General features: G+C 34.1%; 2 protein-coding genes across 2 annotated transcripts; both read right to left on the bottom strand.

Annotated features, from left to right (window-relative positions):
• Positions 1–4,629: 4,629 nt before the first annotated feature.
• On the bottom strand, positions 4,630–5,757 carry LOC110690670 (non-specific lipid-transfer protein 1-like). Its single transcript, XM_021867526.1, has 2 exons — positions 5,302–5,757; positions 4,630–4,910 (listed from the first exon to the last, which is right to left on the bottom strand). Exons 1-2 carry the CDS (start codon positions 5,655–5,657, stop codon positions 4,901–4,903), a joined length of 366 nt encoding a protein of 121 aa, XP_021723218.1. The 5' UTR covers positions 5,658–5,757; the 3' UTR covers positions 4,630–4,900.
• Positions 5,758–8,553: 2,796 nt separating this feature from the next.
• Positions 8,554–11,382, bottom strand: LOC110690815 (heat shock 70 kDa protein-like). The gene is made up of 3 exons (XM_021867700.1): positions 11,273–11,382; positions 10,837–11,061; positions 8,554–10,353 (listed from the first exon to the last, which is right to left on the bottom strand). The coding sequence occupies exons 1-3, from the start codon at positions 11,298–11,300 to the stop codon at positions 8,831–8,833; spliced, it is 1,776 nt and encodes a 591-aa protein (XP_021723392.1). The 5' UTR covers positions 11,301–11,382; the 3' UTR covers positions 8,554–8,830.
• Between the last annotated feature and the right edge of the window lie 221 nt (positions 11,383–11,603).

Below are 11,603 nucleotides of genomic sequence, written 5' to 3'. Positions count from 1 at the left end.
TTTCTTTATTGTTTTTAAGGTTTATAATAATGCTTCCTCCTTTTGGGAGGAAATTTTCTCCCTCGAAAGAAAGGGTTTCTGATCTCCTTCGAAAGACAAGGGTTTTTCGACCTCCTTCGAAAGACAAGGTTTATCTCCTCTTTTCGAGGGAGAAATTTCTTAGTTTTGAATCCATGGTAGAAGATCTAATGGATTGTCGTGAAATTATTTCGTTGGTGAAAAAGTTATCAAGTTTTCGAATACGGACAGATAAATCAGAAGGAAAACACCCTCACGACTACAAAGGATCGTTAGATTGTCTCTCCAACAAGACTGTAATTTTCAGCGATATAAGCGGGAGATGCTCCGCAGTGCAAGATCTACTCGACGATCGTAGTTTTTATGAAGGAAAATTCTATTTGATTCAATATCTTATGTATTTGTTAACGTCGAACCTATATTGTAGATGTCGTATGACTTTTAATTAATGAAATATTTTTGCTATTAAAAAAAAAGTTAATTATAATTTTGTTGGATAAAAAAACACAATTAATTTTTTAGGAACACTTTTTAATATATAAGCAGAACACGATTCTAGAAACATAATACTACCTCCGTTAACAGTTATTTGCAAAAAAGGGGGTCTACGCGGACTCCTAGGCAAAAGTTTTTAAGTATGATTATTGAAAAATAAGGGTATGGGCTTAAGGCATTAAGTATTAATCCTGCTACTACCAAAAAAAAAATAAAAAAAATTAAACACAATTACCCAAAAACCCAGAACCACCAAACCCAAAACTACCAACCACCAACAACCAACCGCCGGAACCACCAAAGCCATCGAAACCCACAACCCAAAACCACCGGAATCCAACCACGAACCCAGAAAAACCACCGACAAACCCCTGAAACTCTTCGACGATCCATCAAAACTACCCCCACCGAAACCCGACCCACCAAAAACCACCCCTGACTGCTTTCCTTTGACGAACCACCAAATTAAAACCACCCCCACGAACCACCAAAATAAACGAAGAGCTACCGAAACCCTTCGACTACCACTAAAACCAACCCCACGAACTCAGTGAACCCAACCACAAAAATCACCCCCACGAACCACCAAAATCACAAGACGAACTAACCCACAATCCACAAATTCAGATCCCAAACCCGCAAAACAAAGACCATTTTCCCAGATCTAAATTAAGTGTGTTTCTTCTTCCATTCATGAAAAGTGGTTGAAGGAGGAGAGAGAAAGTTAATGTTGAAGAGGATAAAGATAAAGATATTAGAATATGGAGAGGAGGAAGAGGAAGAAGATGATGGAGGAGGAGAGAGAAAGATAATGGGGAAGATGATGAATAGATGAATATGGATTGATGATTATTGAAAGGTAAAATAAACTTAATTAAATTAGATTAGTTTTTAATCAATTATGTTTTAAGTATGTAATTGATGTTATACAGTTTTAAGTAAGGGTGTTTTTGTAATTTCATTTTAAAAAAAGTTTCTAAAAATGGAAAGATTTGGAAATGTTGCAAATAATAGTTAGCACCCGTTTTTAGTAAATGTTGCAAATAACTGTTAACGGAGGTAGTATTAAAAATATCAATTAACACCCTAAACATGATATTAGGAATCATAATAATAATCTAAGCATGCTTTTTAAAGGAATAGAGCAATTGAATTACTCTCTTTGATACTTCATACGTCATACCTCTTTCTATAAAAAGAATACACACGTTAGTAAACTTTAAGAAAATATTACATCAAATAATAATTGAAATATGGATTTAGGAACCAAACCCTCAGAATTATCAATCTTTCACGACGAGGTCTAAGACTACTTCGAGCTTGGTTAGAAGTATTCGAGTCTCGCAAAGGACGTATGGTGTTTTGTTTGTGATATGTTGTGGCTAGGCTTAGAAAATCAATAAGCTTTAGTTTAAAAAGGAGAAAGATGATGATTGTTGGTGAATGAAAACGGAGCAAATCGTCTCATATTTATAGAGAAAAACTACCGAAAAATCATAAAAAATTTAGAATCCGACTCAAAAGTAAAACGCTTCATCGCATGGCGATGGATTCATCGTGTCGCGATGCTTATATCGCTACACAATATTTTACATCGTTGTGCGGCATTTCCATCGCTGCACGATGATTTTCAAAAGATAAGATTTGTACGGAATTCGATTTTTAATGAAATAGGGTTAGTCGAATCCCTTATTTAATTAAATTTATTAAAATACATGTTTTATCCGATATTAAATTCAAAACAACCTTATGATAAATCCTAGGAAAATTTGAGTTTAAAAATCCTAACTTTGGATGGTTTACTGTGAAAAATCCCAACTATGCATTATCCCTCAAAAATACTCTTCAACTTTTCACCTTACTCGATAATCAAAGACGTGAAAAGTACTTATCACTGGATTTGGTCAATTAAATATATGTTTTACTTTATGTTTTTTTAACTAAATAAATAAATAAAATTAGCTACATTAATAGAACTAGGCCCATGGGCTATTTACCTAACTACGAAGTTCCAATTTGCTATGAGGACCAACGCTATGTCTAAGCCCATCGCACTTAACATACATTTTTTAATTGGGATGAATTGAAGAGGTAGCAAAATTGCATATGCTAATGTGCGAGAAAGACGAGGTATTCACATTCACTTGTAGACCACTTTCAAAGTCACACCACCGACAAAATGTGTATGTGCATTAGTGCATAAAGATCTAATGTTAGTCAAAGTTAGATGATCTACTACATCCTATCTTTATACAAAACTAGAGGTATAGAAAAAACCCCAAAATAGACTATATATATTGTACATTTAGTTGAGAATTGCAATACTTAATCAAAATAGATTGGAATAGAATCTTCTAAGCAGGTAGCAAATAGTGTATTATACTTTGGTGGATCCTAATCTAATGTAATCTCATCCCACTCATTTTTTTTAAAAATAAAAAAATATTGATGTATGTATTTTTTTTTTGGGGGGGTGCTTGATGTTGTGATAAAGGAAGGAAAACTAAGGTTATATTCTTAATTATCAAGAAGGAGTATTTTTGTGATTATCTCGGTTGCACTGGCTGTTTGGGCAAGTCCACCCTAGCAAGGCGGAAGGGGGCAAAATTCGATTTCAAGGAAAATGGAAAAAACCCAAGTGCCTGAGCAAACCAAGCAAGCTCGCTCGTTCGGGCGCGAGCAACATCATTTGGTTGAGCTTGCTCGCCCGGTCGGGAGTGGTCATGCCCTGTGGGATTCCGAGTTTTTGAATGTCTATTGCCTTCTTCTTGGATTCTTTTCTTGTTCTCTTTTGATTCCCTGTAACCCCCACATTTAAGAAGAGGATTAAGGTGATTATATCTTCCTGTTTATTATATTTATTCACCCCTCATTGATACTTGAGATTCTTTAATGATCTTCCATGTTCTTCCTTCCTTCTCTATAAATGGAAGCTAAGATTCATTTTCAGATTATATACACTTGAACATAACCATCAAACACTAGCTTAAACACATACTCTACATATATTGGGCATAAGTTACTTGGCTCCAACCTTTCACCCAAAAGTGTCTTAAACGTGTCGGCGATTCATTTTCAGATTATATACACTTGAACATAACCATCAAACACTAGCTTAAACGTGTCGGCGAATACAATTGTGCACCCCGGTTGTGCCGGAATTTCGTTTTCAAGTCGGTGAATTTGCTTCACGACACATTGTACTCTTTCCATTATTATAAGATCAACTTTTCGATCTTATTACTTACTTTTATTGTAGCCTTGAAATACTTCTTAGATTACCACACTTGAGAGTAAGACCGAATTCATGGTGGACAATTGGACATTAGCTGTCAATAAACGTGTAACTGTTTGCTATTTTGTATAATTGTTTGTATGGTTCATTTTTGGTTGAAAAGTACGAAGCTAGATAAAACTTTAAAAACTCATTTAAAACCCCAAAATTTATAAGAAAAATCATGCATACCTTTACAAAATTTTCTTTCGAGAAAAAAAATAATAATAATTGTTCTAGATACTCAAAATAAAGTAGATAGTAGTTGAGGTGGTACTACAAAAGTCTTGTTCTTTTCGAAATTAATCCATATAAGATAAAATAATAAGTAAATTAAAACGGCAAAAGAATTGTTCTTTTTCAATATTAATCCATATAACAAAAGAAAAAGATTTGTTCTTTTCGTTATTAATTGATAGATTCATAGATCCATGTAACATAAGCAAATCAATTGAGTATAACTTCATATAACAATTAATAACATTTAAGGAAAAACCCAAGTCAATTACATTTGTTCACTCCTACGTACATACTATGTACTGTTAAGCTATGCTTGTCACAATGCAACATGTAAAGTCATTTTACAAATTTAATGGGTGGATAATTAATATAGTTTTATCTGTGCAATCAATTTGACAAGTTTTAATTTATAAACTTGCTTAAACAAAGTTTAATTATTTTTTTACTGTAATATCTTGGGGATGATATTCAAAGCCCTAAGATGAAACAAAGTACATTATTAGTTGATATATGATTCTTATATACAGAAAAATGCTAACTTCGCGTAATAATCATTGATTAGTAATAAAATTAAACTTAGCTTAAAATTTAAGAAGACACCATAAAAAGAAAGCTTTCTATGATTATTTCAATATGCTTAATTAAAATATATATACTCCTTAGACCGGAGCATATATTAACTGATATATTTTTACTACATAACAACCTCATACATCAAACTAAACTTCAACACCTATTACATAATTCAAATAAAAACTTAATACTCTAGTACGAAATCTGGCTCCGATCCATCCCTAACAATCCAACTTTATTCATCTTCGCGACATTTCTAGAGTTTTAGATCGAACCTTAATTGGCTTGCTCTTCTTTCTCTTAGTGAACCCTGCATCAAATTTTATTATATACACAACTCATTAGAATTAAGTTAAGTGTAAGTCTTAGACGACGTACATAAAATAAGTGTAAGTCTATAACATGATTAACATCAAGCTAATTATAATGGAGTAAGAGTAGTAATTAATGTCATCATTTTTGTCACATATGTTATAGATATCCTTGATAAATTATGTCCTACGTAGTAGTAATGTAGTATATAAATATCCTTTTTTATTTGTACATGTAACGTAATGTACAGTATTTACATTAACCTTTCTTATATCTCACGATTAAAAATAGTGAACTTAGATGATTTAAAAAAATTTAAATGGGAAAAAAAAAAGAGATTTTAATTTACTAAACAACTTCTTAAAAAAAATGAGAGGTTGGAAAATTACGTGGAGCAATCAGTAGAAGGGTCAAGCTTGTATGGAATGTTAACCCCACACTTAGAAGGAATAGAAGAAGCCAACCCAAGGTTGACATTTGGCATGGCCTTAGCCGCTGATTTGAGACACTTGCAAACCATCTGACGGTCAGGAGTGGTTTGAGCCGCGGAGTTAAGGGACCTAATTCCGGAGCAACAACCACCAGGTGGGGCACCCTGGCCGCTCCCACGCTCGAGGTAGTCAAGACATGGAGCGAGGCTAGTGGCCATGGTCCCACAAGTGACCGCGGCCTTAGTAGCCCGTGGTGTAACAACCACTAGAGCCATGAATAAAACAACATAAACTACGTGGTTGTAATTAGCCATAGTGTGTGTGTTACGGCTAGTGACTAATGAGAAACTTTCTTTGGAAATGTGAATTATGATTTTCTAAGAAAATGAGAGTTTGATTTGGTAAGTTGAATGGGGTTGAAAGGAAAAGGTCTAGGGGTTATATAGGCAAAAAATGGAGGAAATATTGTGGTGAATTGAGAGTACTTGTGGTAGTTCAATAATAAATTACTAATCAATGCTGGTTATAATTTTTGGTGCTACCATAATTTTTAGTAGGTAAGTGTCACCTTGTAAAATATATATATTTAAAAAAAAAATTAGAAAAATATTGTATGCTTCCTTTGTTTCACAAATATTGCAACAAAGATGAAATTACACATCTCAAAGCACATTTTCTATGTTAAATATCTATAATTATATAAGAGGAAAAATAAAAATAAAAAAGTTGATATTGTGAAAAAATTTTACAAGATGAATCTAACAAGATCTCACATGACTATATTTTACTTTACATATAAATCATAATGTACAGCGAAACAAGCGTGATGAATGGTAAAAAAAGTCTAATTATTGCAATATTACAAGAGAAAGAATGTGATATGAAAATAGAAAATACATTTACTATGATAGTACAACACGTCAACACCACAACATCAAGTGGTTGATAATCGTATATGAAATTAAAAAGTGGTTGATAATTAAAAAGTGGTAGTTACACAAGAGGATACTTGTATATGAAATGATGAAATGAGTAACTAAAAGTGTGCTAAGCCTAAAGTGGTATGATATCTTGTGTATTGATCGAGTTGGATTGTACTTAAGTTTTTTAATAGACTACTTCTTTAGTAGTATATCACTTACTCTATGGGTATTTTATTGATTTTAAGATTTCGCAATAACTTTTGTGTGTTTTCGTTCTCACTTAACTATTTTTTGTGGAAGATTTGACAATAAATTTGCAAATATATTTTGTAAATTCGTTCTTTCGGCAAGAAGATAAGGAGAAACTTAGATTACACCTTTCCTAGTTTTTTATGCTAAAAAGAGTGTGTTTTGTGCACTACATACAACAATCACTTGCAAAAGCTTGTAACTGAATTTGATCAACTAGTCACATTGTAAATTGGATGAAATATTTCATATTGTTGTTGTAGATTTTAACTTAGAATTAAGTATTGTGGTTGGTGTTGTAACAATCCCGATTTATTAATGATGATGTTCATATTTCCTTAAAAATATTTCTACATTGTCCAAGTATTATGTCACCTAACACAGCAATATCGCAATAGTAGAATTTAATGAGCTCTTTAGATGCATAAGAAGTCTATGAACTAGGAAGCTACATTGCAATAAGACTAAACGAGACATAAATATTATTTTGATTAAGTTTGATAACCTAACCTCTTAAATCATAATTTTGTTACCTTAATGATTCACCGACTCTAAAAATATTGGAGTAAATCCAACGATGTGTAAGATCTCTAAATAAATACTACCTTCGTTACATGTTTTGTGCAACATTTTTCAAAAACGGATGCTACACTTTATGTGCAACAAAAAATTTCTTTCCTTTTTAGGTAAATTTTTTATAATGAAATTACCACAATACCCCCAATTTAAAATCAATAACAATACTTAATTTACTAACCCAAATTCAATTAATCAAATAATCACCCCCTTCTCTCTCCTACCCCCTTTCTTCTCTTATACCTGAAAACAGAACCACCATCATCATCAACGACCACCGCAAACACCACCAACCCAAGATCATCAATTCTACCATCAACACCATCGAAACCATACCACCAACACCACCCGTTCACCACCGACACCACGACCACCACAACCATCGATCGCTGCGACTACGACCACCAAAGTCCGCCCTTTCGACCTCTAACCCCTCCCGTTAGAGTCGCTGCCCCTCCTCGTGAGAGTCCCCGCCCCCCTTGTCGAAATTGAAATTAAAACCCTAGAAATTGAAAACCCAAAAGGGGATCGGAATGAAATATTAAGTTTGAAAACTCAAATCTAAAGCAAAATTGGCAAATATGGGAGGTGAATTTGGGGGAATTATGACCGGTTTTATAAGTGGGTTTGTGGTGGCTTCGGGATGGGTGGTGGTTTTTGGTGGTTATGGCGGGGTTTTCGGTAGTTCTAAGGTGGGTTTTAGGATCTTGGTGGTAGTGTGGTGGGTTGGTATGGTGGTTTCGGCGGCTGGTATGGTACTTTTGGTGGTTCGTACGGTGGTTGGTGGTGTATCTGTTGATAGTGGCGAAAATGGGTGGTGGTGGTGATGCAGTGGGTGATAATGATGGTTGGGTTGAGATTTTAATTTACTAATCCTGTCATAATCACATGCCCATATTTTTGCTAATCAACTTTTTCATTTTTTTTCTTGGGAAGTGTGCAAGCCTCTTTGTTGCACTTAACATGTAACGGAGGTAGTATAAATTGTTACTACCACGTACGTAATACGTATTGTAGTATTTATGTAAAATTTTCATTGCCCTAATTATACTAAAAATATTTAAATTTTGTGCAATTCTTCTGATATACATTCTATCAGTTTCAAAATGAATCACCAATTTTACTGCCAATTATTGGTCTGCACCTTTATCGATCCACATTACAAAGTACTTCCTCTGTTCTTTTTTACTTGACCTGTTTCTTTTATCACGCTTGCCAATGCAAAACTTTAACGATCAATAACTTTAATTGTCGATAAGTAAAAATTATAAAAGTTATATATTATGATAGTACTTGTTGAGACGAATTTAAAAATATCTTACATGAATATGTTTTTCTTTTATTATTATTCACAAAACACGGTCAAAGAAGGTGTGGTGAATAGTGTAAAAGTCAAAGCGGGTCAAGTAAAAAAGAATGGAGGAAGTATATAATAACAAGTTCCGAAAAAAAAATGAAAAAAAAAATATAAAAAAAAAAAAAAAGCATAGAAAGGAATTCCTTAGCTTACTCGATTGCTTACAAAGCAAATTTTATCCAACTATGCAAAACGATACATGCTACAAAATGAAACACCAACATAAACAAACAAATGCAATAGGTAAAATCTACAAGATATAACAAAAACAAATTGAAAAACAACATAAAAAAATACTAATGTCGAAAACTAATCAAACTATTATTCACCCTGCAGATCGATATAGTTCATCAAAGGAAGACTCTCATACTACCCTGATCGATCAATCTCGAATATCGAAACAGTTGAGGAAGCGAATCTGCTTCAACTTCTTACGAATACACTTCAACGTTACACTTGCATACACCTTTAAGCTATGATTGAACATGTTCACCTTCACAACATCATATGATACATCCTCACTCTTATTCCTCTTTGCATCAGCAACCATCCTTTCGAGTTGGATTACGTGACTCGTGCTTTCACTACTAGCAAGAGCGATTTCTTTTCTATTGATGGTACCTCTAAGCTTGGATGACATGGTCAGGATACCGGAGCTATTCATAGTAAAAGTAACATCGAATTTAGGCTCTTTTGCAGGTGCTTTAGGAAGGTCAGTGAGAATAAACTTGCCTAAGAAATTGTTATCCTTGATCATGTATTTCTCACCTTCATACACCGCGAATTTTGCAGCTTTCTGATTGTCGAAGACAGTTGTGTACACCTTAGACACCTCGATTGGTAAACTTGCATTCTTTGAAACCATTACACTCATTTTTTCACCATAAACCTCAATACCGAGACTTGTTGGGACTAAATCAACCACCTCAGATCTTATAGCGTTTCGCTTAGTAGCCAGCATTTCGGAGATGATTGTTGCTCCATAAGCAACTACTTCATCAGGGTTAATGTCTTTAAAGAGCTTAACATCCTTAAAATAGTCCTGCAACATTTGCTGCACTTTCGGAATCTTAGACGATCCACCAACAAGTATAACAGAGTTAACATCGTTCAATTCTGTACAACTTTTTTCCATACACTTAGCCACACAATCTATACTCCTTTTGAACACATTCATACTCAACTTCTCAAGAAGTCGACGACTTACAAGAGAATAGAAATCAGTGTTCTCGAAGAGACAATCAATTTCAATTGTAGTCACAAGAGCCCATGACAGCACTCTCTTAGCTCGCTCACACGCAGCTCTCAACCTCGCAACAGCCCTAGCATTCTGACTCATGTTCTTACCATGCTTCCTTCGAAACACTTCCATAAAGTGCTCCAACAGTCCTTTGTCAATATCATCTCCACCTATGCAAGCTTCACCTTTGGTAGCCATGACCTCGAATTTATTCGAGCATATACTAACCATTGACACATCAAGACAGTCCCCGCCAAAGTCAAACACCACAACAGTATGCCCAGACAACCTTATGTCCTGCTTTTTTCTGTTAAAAGCATACGCGACTGCAGCTGCAACTGGCTCATTGATAAGACGAATACCCTCAAGTCCTGCAAGCTCCCCAGCGGATTTGGTTGCCTGCCTTTGTGACACATTAAAGTCTGCCGGGACAGTTATAACCGCGCTTGTTACTTTCGAGCCAAGATAAGACTCTGCATTCTCCTTCAACTTCTTTAGCACCATAGCAGAGATATCCTCTGCAGAAAACTGCACCTCTTCGTCATTGTAGGTGACCGCGATGATCATAGGCTTCGACTGATGATTAACAACCTTAAACGGCCAGAATCTCTTGTACAAACCTACTACTGGATCACTATATTTCCTTCCAATCAGCCTTTTTACACCTATTATACATCACATACAAGAAACAATACTAGATCAAAAAAGTGCAACTCATATATATAAAGTAGCACATACAATTTTCCTTAAATTCTCAATTTATATATATAAATTTTCAACTTTATATACTTCGTAATTATAAAATCTACTCTGAATTATTGACCATATAGGCATATATAATTAGTCCAGCATTGACAGGCGTAAATTGAAAATCCATATGACGCTATAAAATATAGAATGCAAAAACTCTATGATATTGATGCATAACATTAACAATGTATCACTAATTTAATGCTATTATTATCAAACTATTTATGACACTTTGTAACGCAATGTTTGATTTATGTTATGATCACATATATATTCACATTGTAAAAGGGAATATTGGAACAATATTAATGTCAATGATGTACTAAATAAAGTGAAAGTGTTGATAACTCTTAGAATCAAACCAAAATACTTGTAAATCATTCAAAAATTAAACGGACCGTAGACGGTGCTAGTAGGGTGTGAACCCATTCGAGCCTTGGCCGAATCACCAACGAGGGGGTCGCCATTGGTGAAAGAGACACAGGATGGTGTGGTTCCGTTGCCTTTGTTATTAGGAACAATCTTAACACCACCATTTTGCCATACACCCACACAAGAGTACGTAGCACCTAGATCAATCCCGATCGCCCCGTTCGAGTATTCCTTTTTTGGCACAGGTATAACTAAGGAAACACAAAAACATAACACTGATTAGAAATTGTGACACTCAGCATTTAACATAAGGATTTAGATCAAAGAATTAGTTTTTCATAAAACTTTATGTAACAATAATCAATTGAACATGAAAATCACAATTATAAATCTATAAATTGTACTACGTTAATTAAGCAAGCGTGTATAATATAAACAATTAACAAAGGATAATGATTATACCCTTATTATTCTTCTTATGAACTTTCATTCTTCTTAATCAATTGACTTAATAGTAGGATATTTTCTCTCTAATATTGTGTTATCTCACTGGATTTTTAATTTTTTTTACTAGTTCGCTCACATTTTAAACTATCTTATAGTAGTCGAGTTTAGAAGAGAGGTTCGTTGCAATTCTAAAGGGAAGTTAGAAATTCAGCACAATTGAAGGAGATTTTCGAGGGTTTTATGATATTATAATATACAATAATACTTCAAATTTGGAGTTTGGTTACACCTTAGAACGGTATTTAGGGAAACTTAGAATATGTAGTTAAACATGATCAAGTATAAA

This window comes from Chenopodium quinoa, unplaced genomic scaffold (genome assembly GCF_001683475.1).
Source record: "Chenopodium quinoa cultivar QQ74 unplaced genomic scaffold, ASM168347v1, whole genome shotgun sequence".
Taxonomy (NCBI): Eukaryota; Viridiplantae; Streptophyta; class Magnoliopsida; order Caryophyllales; family Amaranthaceae; genus Chenopodium; species Chenopodium quinoa.
The sequence above is the reverse complement of the archived record's forward strand: the minus strand, read 5'-3'. Positions and strand labels throughout refer to the sequence as shown.

Excerpts from the sequence above, each read along its gene's own strand:
- LOC110690670 (XM_021867526.1), bottom strand. The coding sequence starts at position 5,657 with ATGGCTAATTACAACCACGTAGTTTATGTTGTTTTATTCATGGCTCTA.
- LOC110690815 (XM_021867700.1), bottom strand. The coding sequence starts at position 11,300 with ATGAAAGTTCATAAGAAGAATAATAAGG. Across the intron at positions 11,062-11,272 it reads TCATAAGAAGAATAATAAGG|TTATACCTGTGCCAAAAAAG; the intron begins GTATAATCATTA and ends GTGTTTCCTTAG. Across the intron at positions 10,354-10,836 it reads CCCTACTAGCACCGTCTACG|GTGTAAAAAGGCTGATTGGA; the intron begins GTCCGTTTAATT and ends GATGTATAATAG.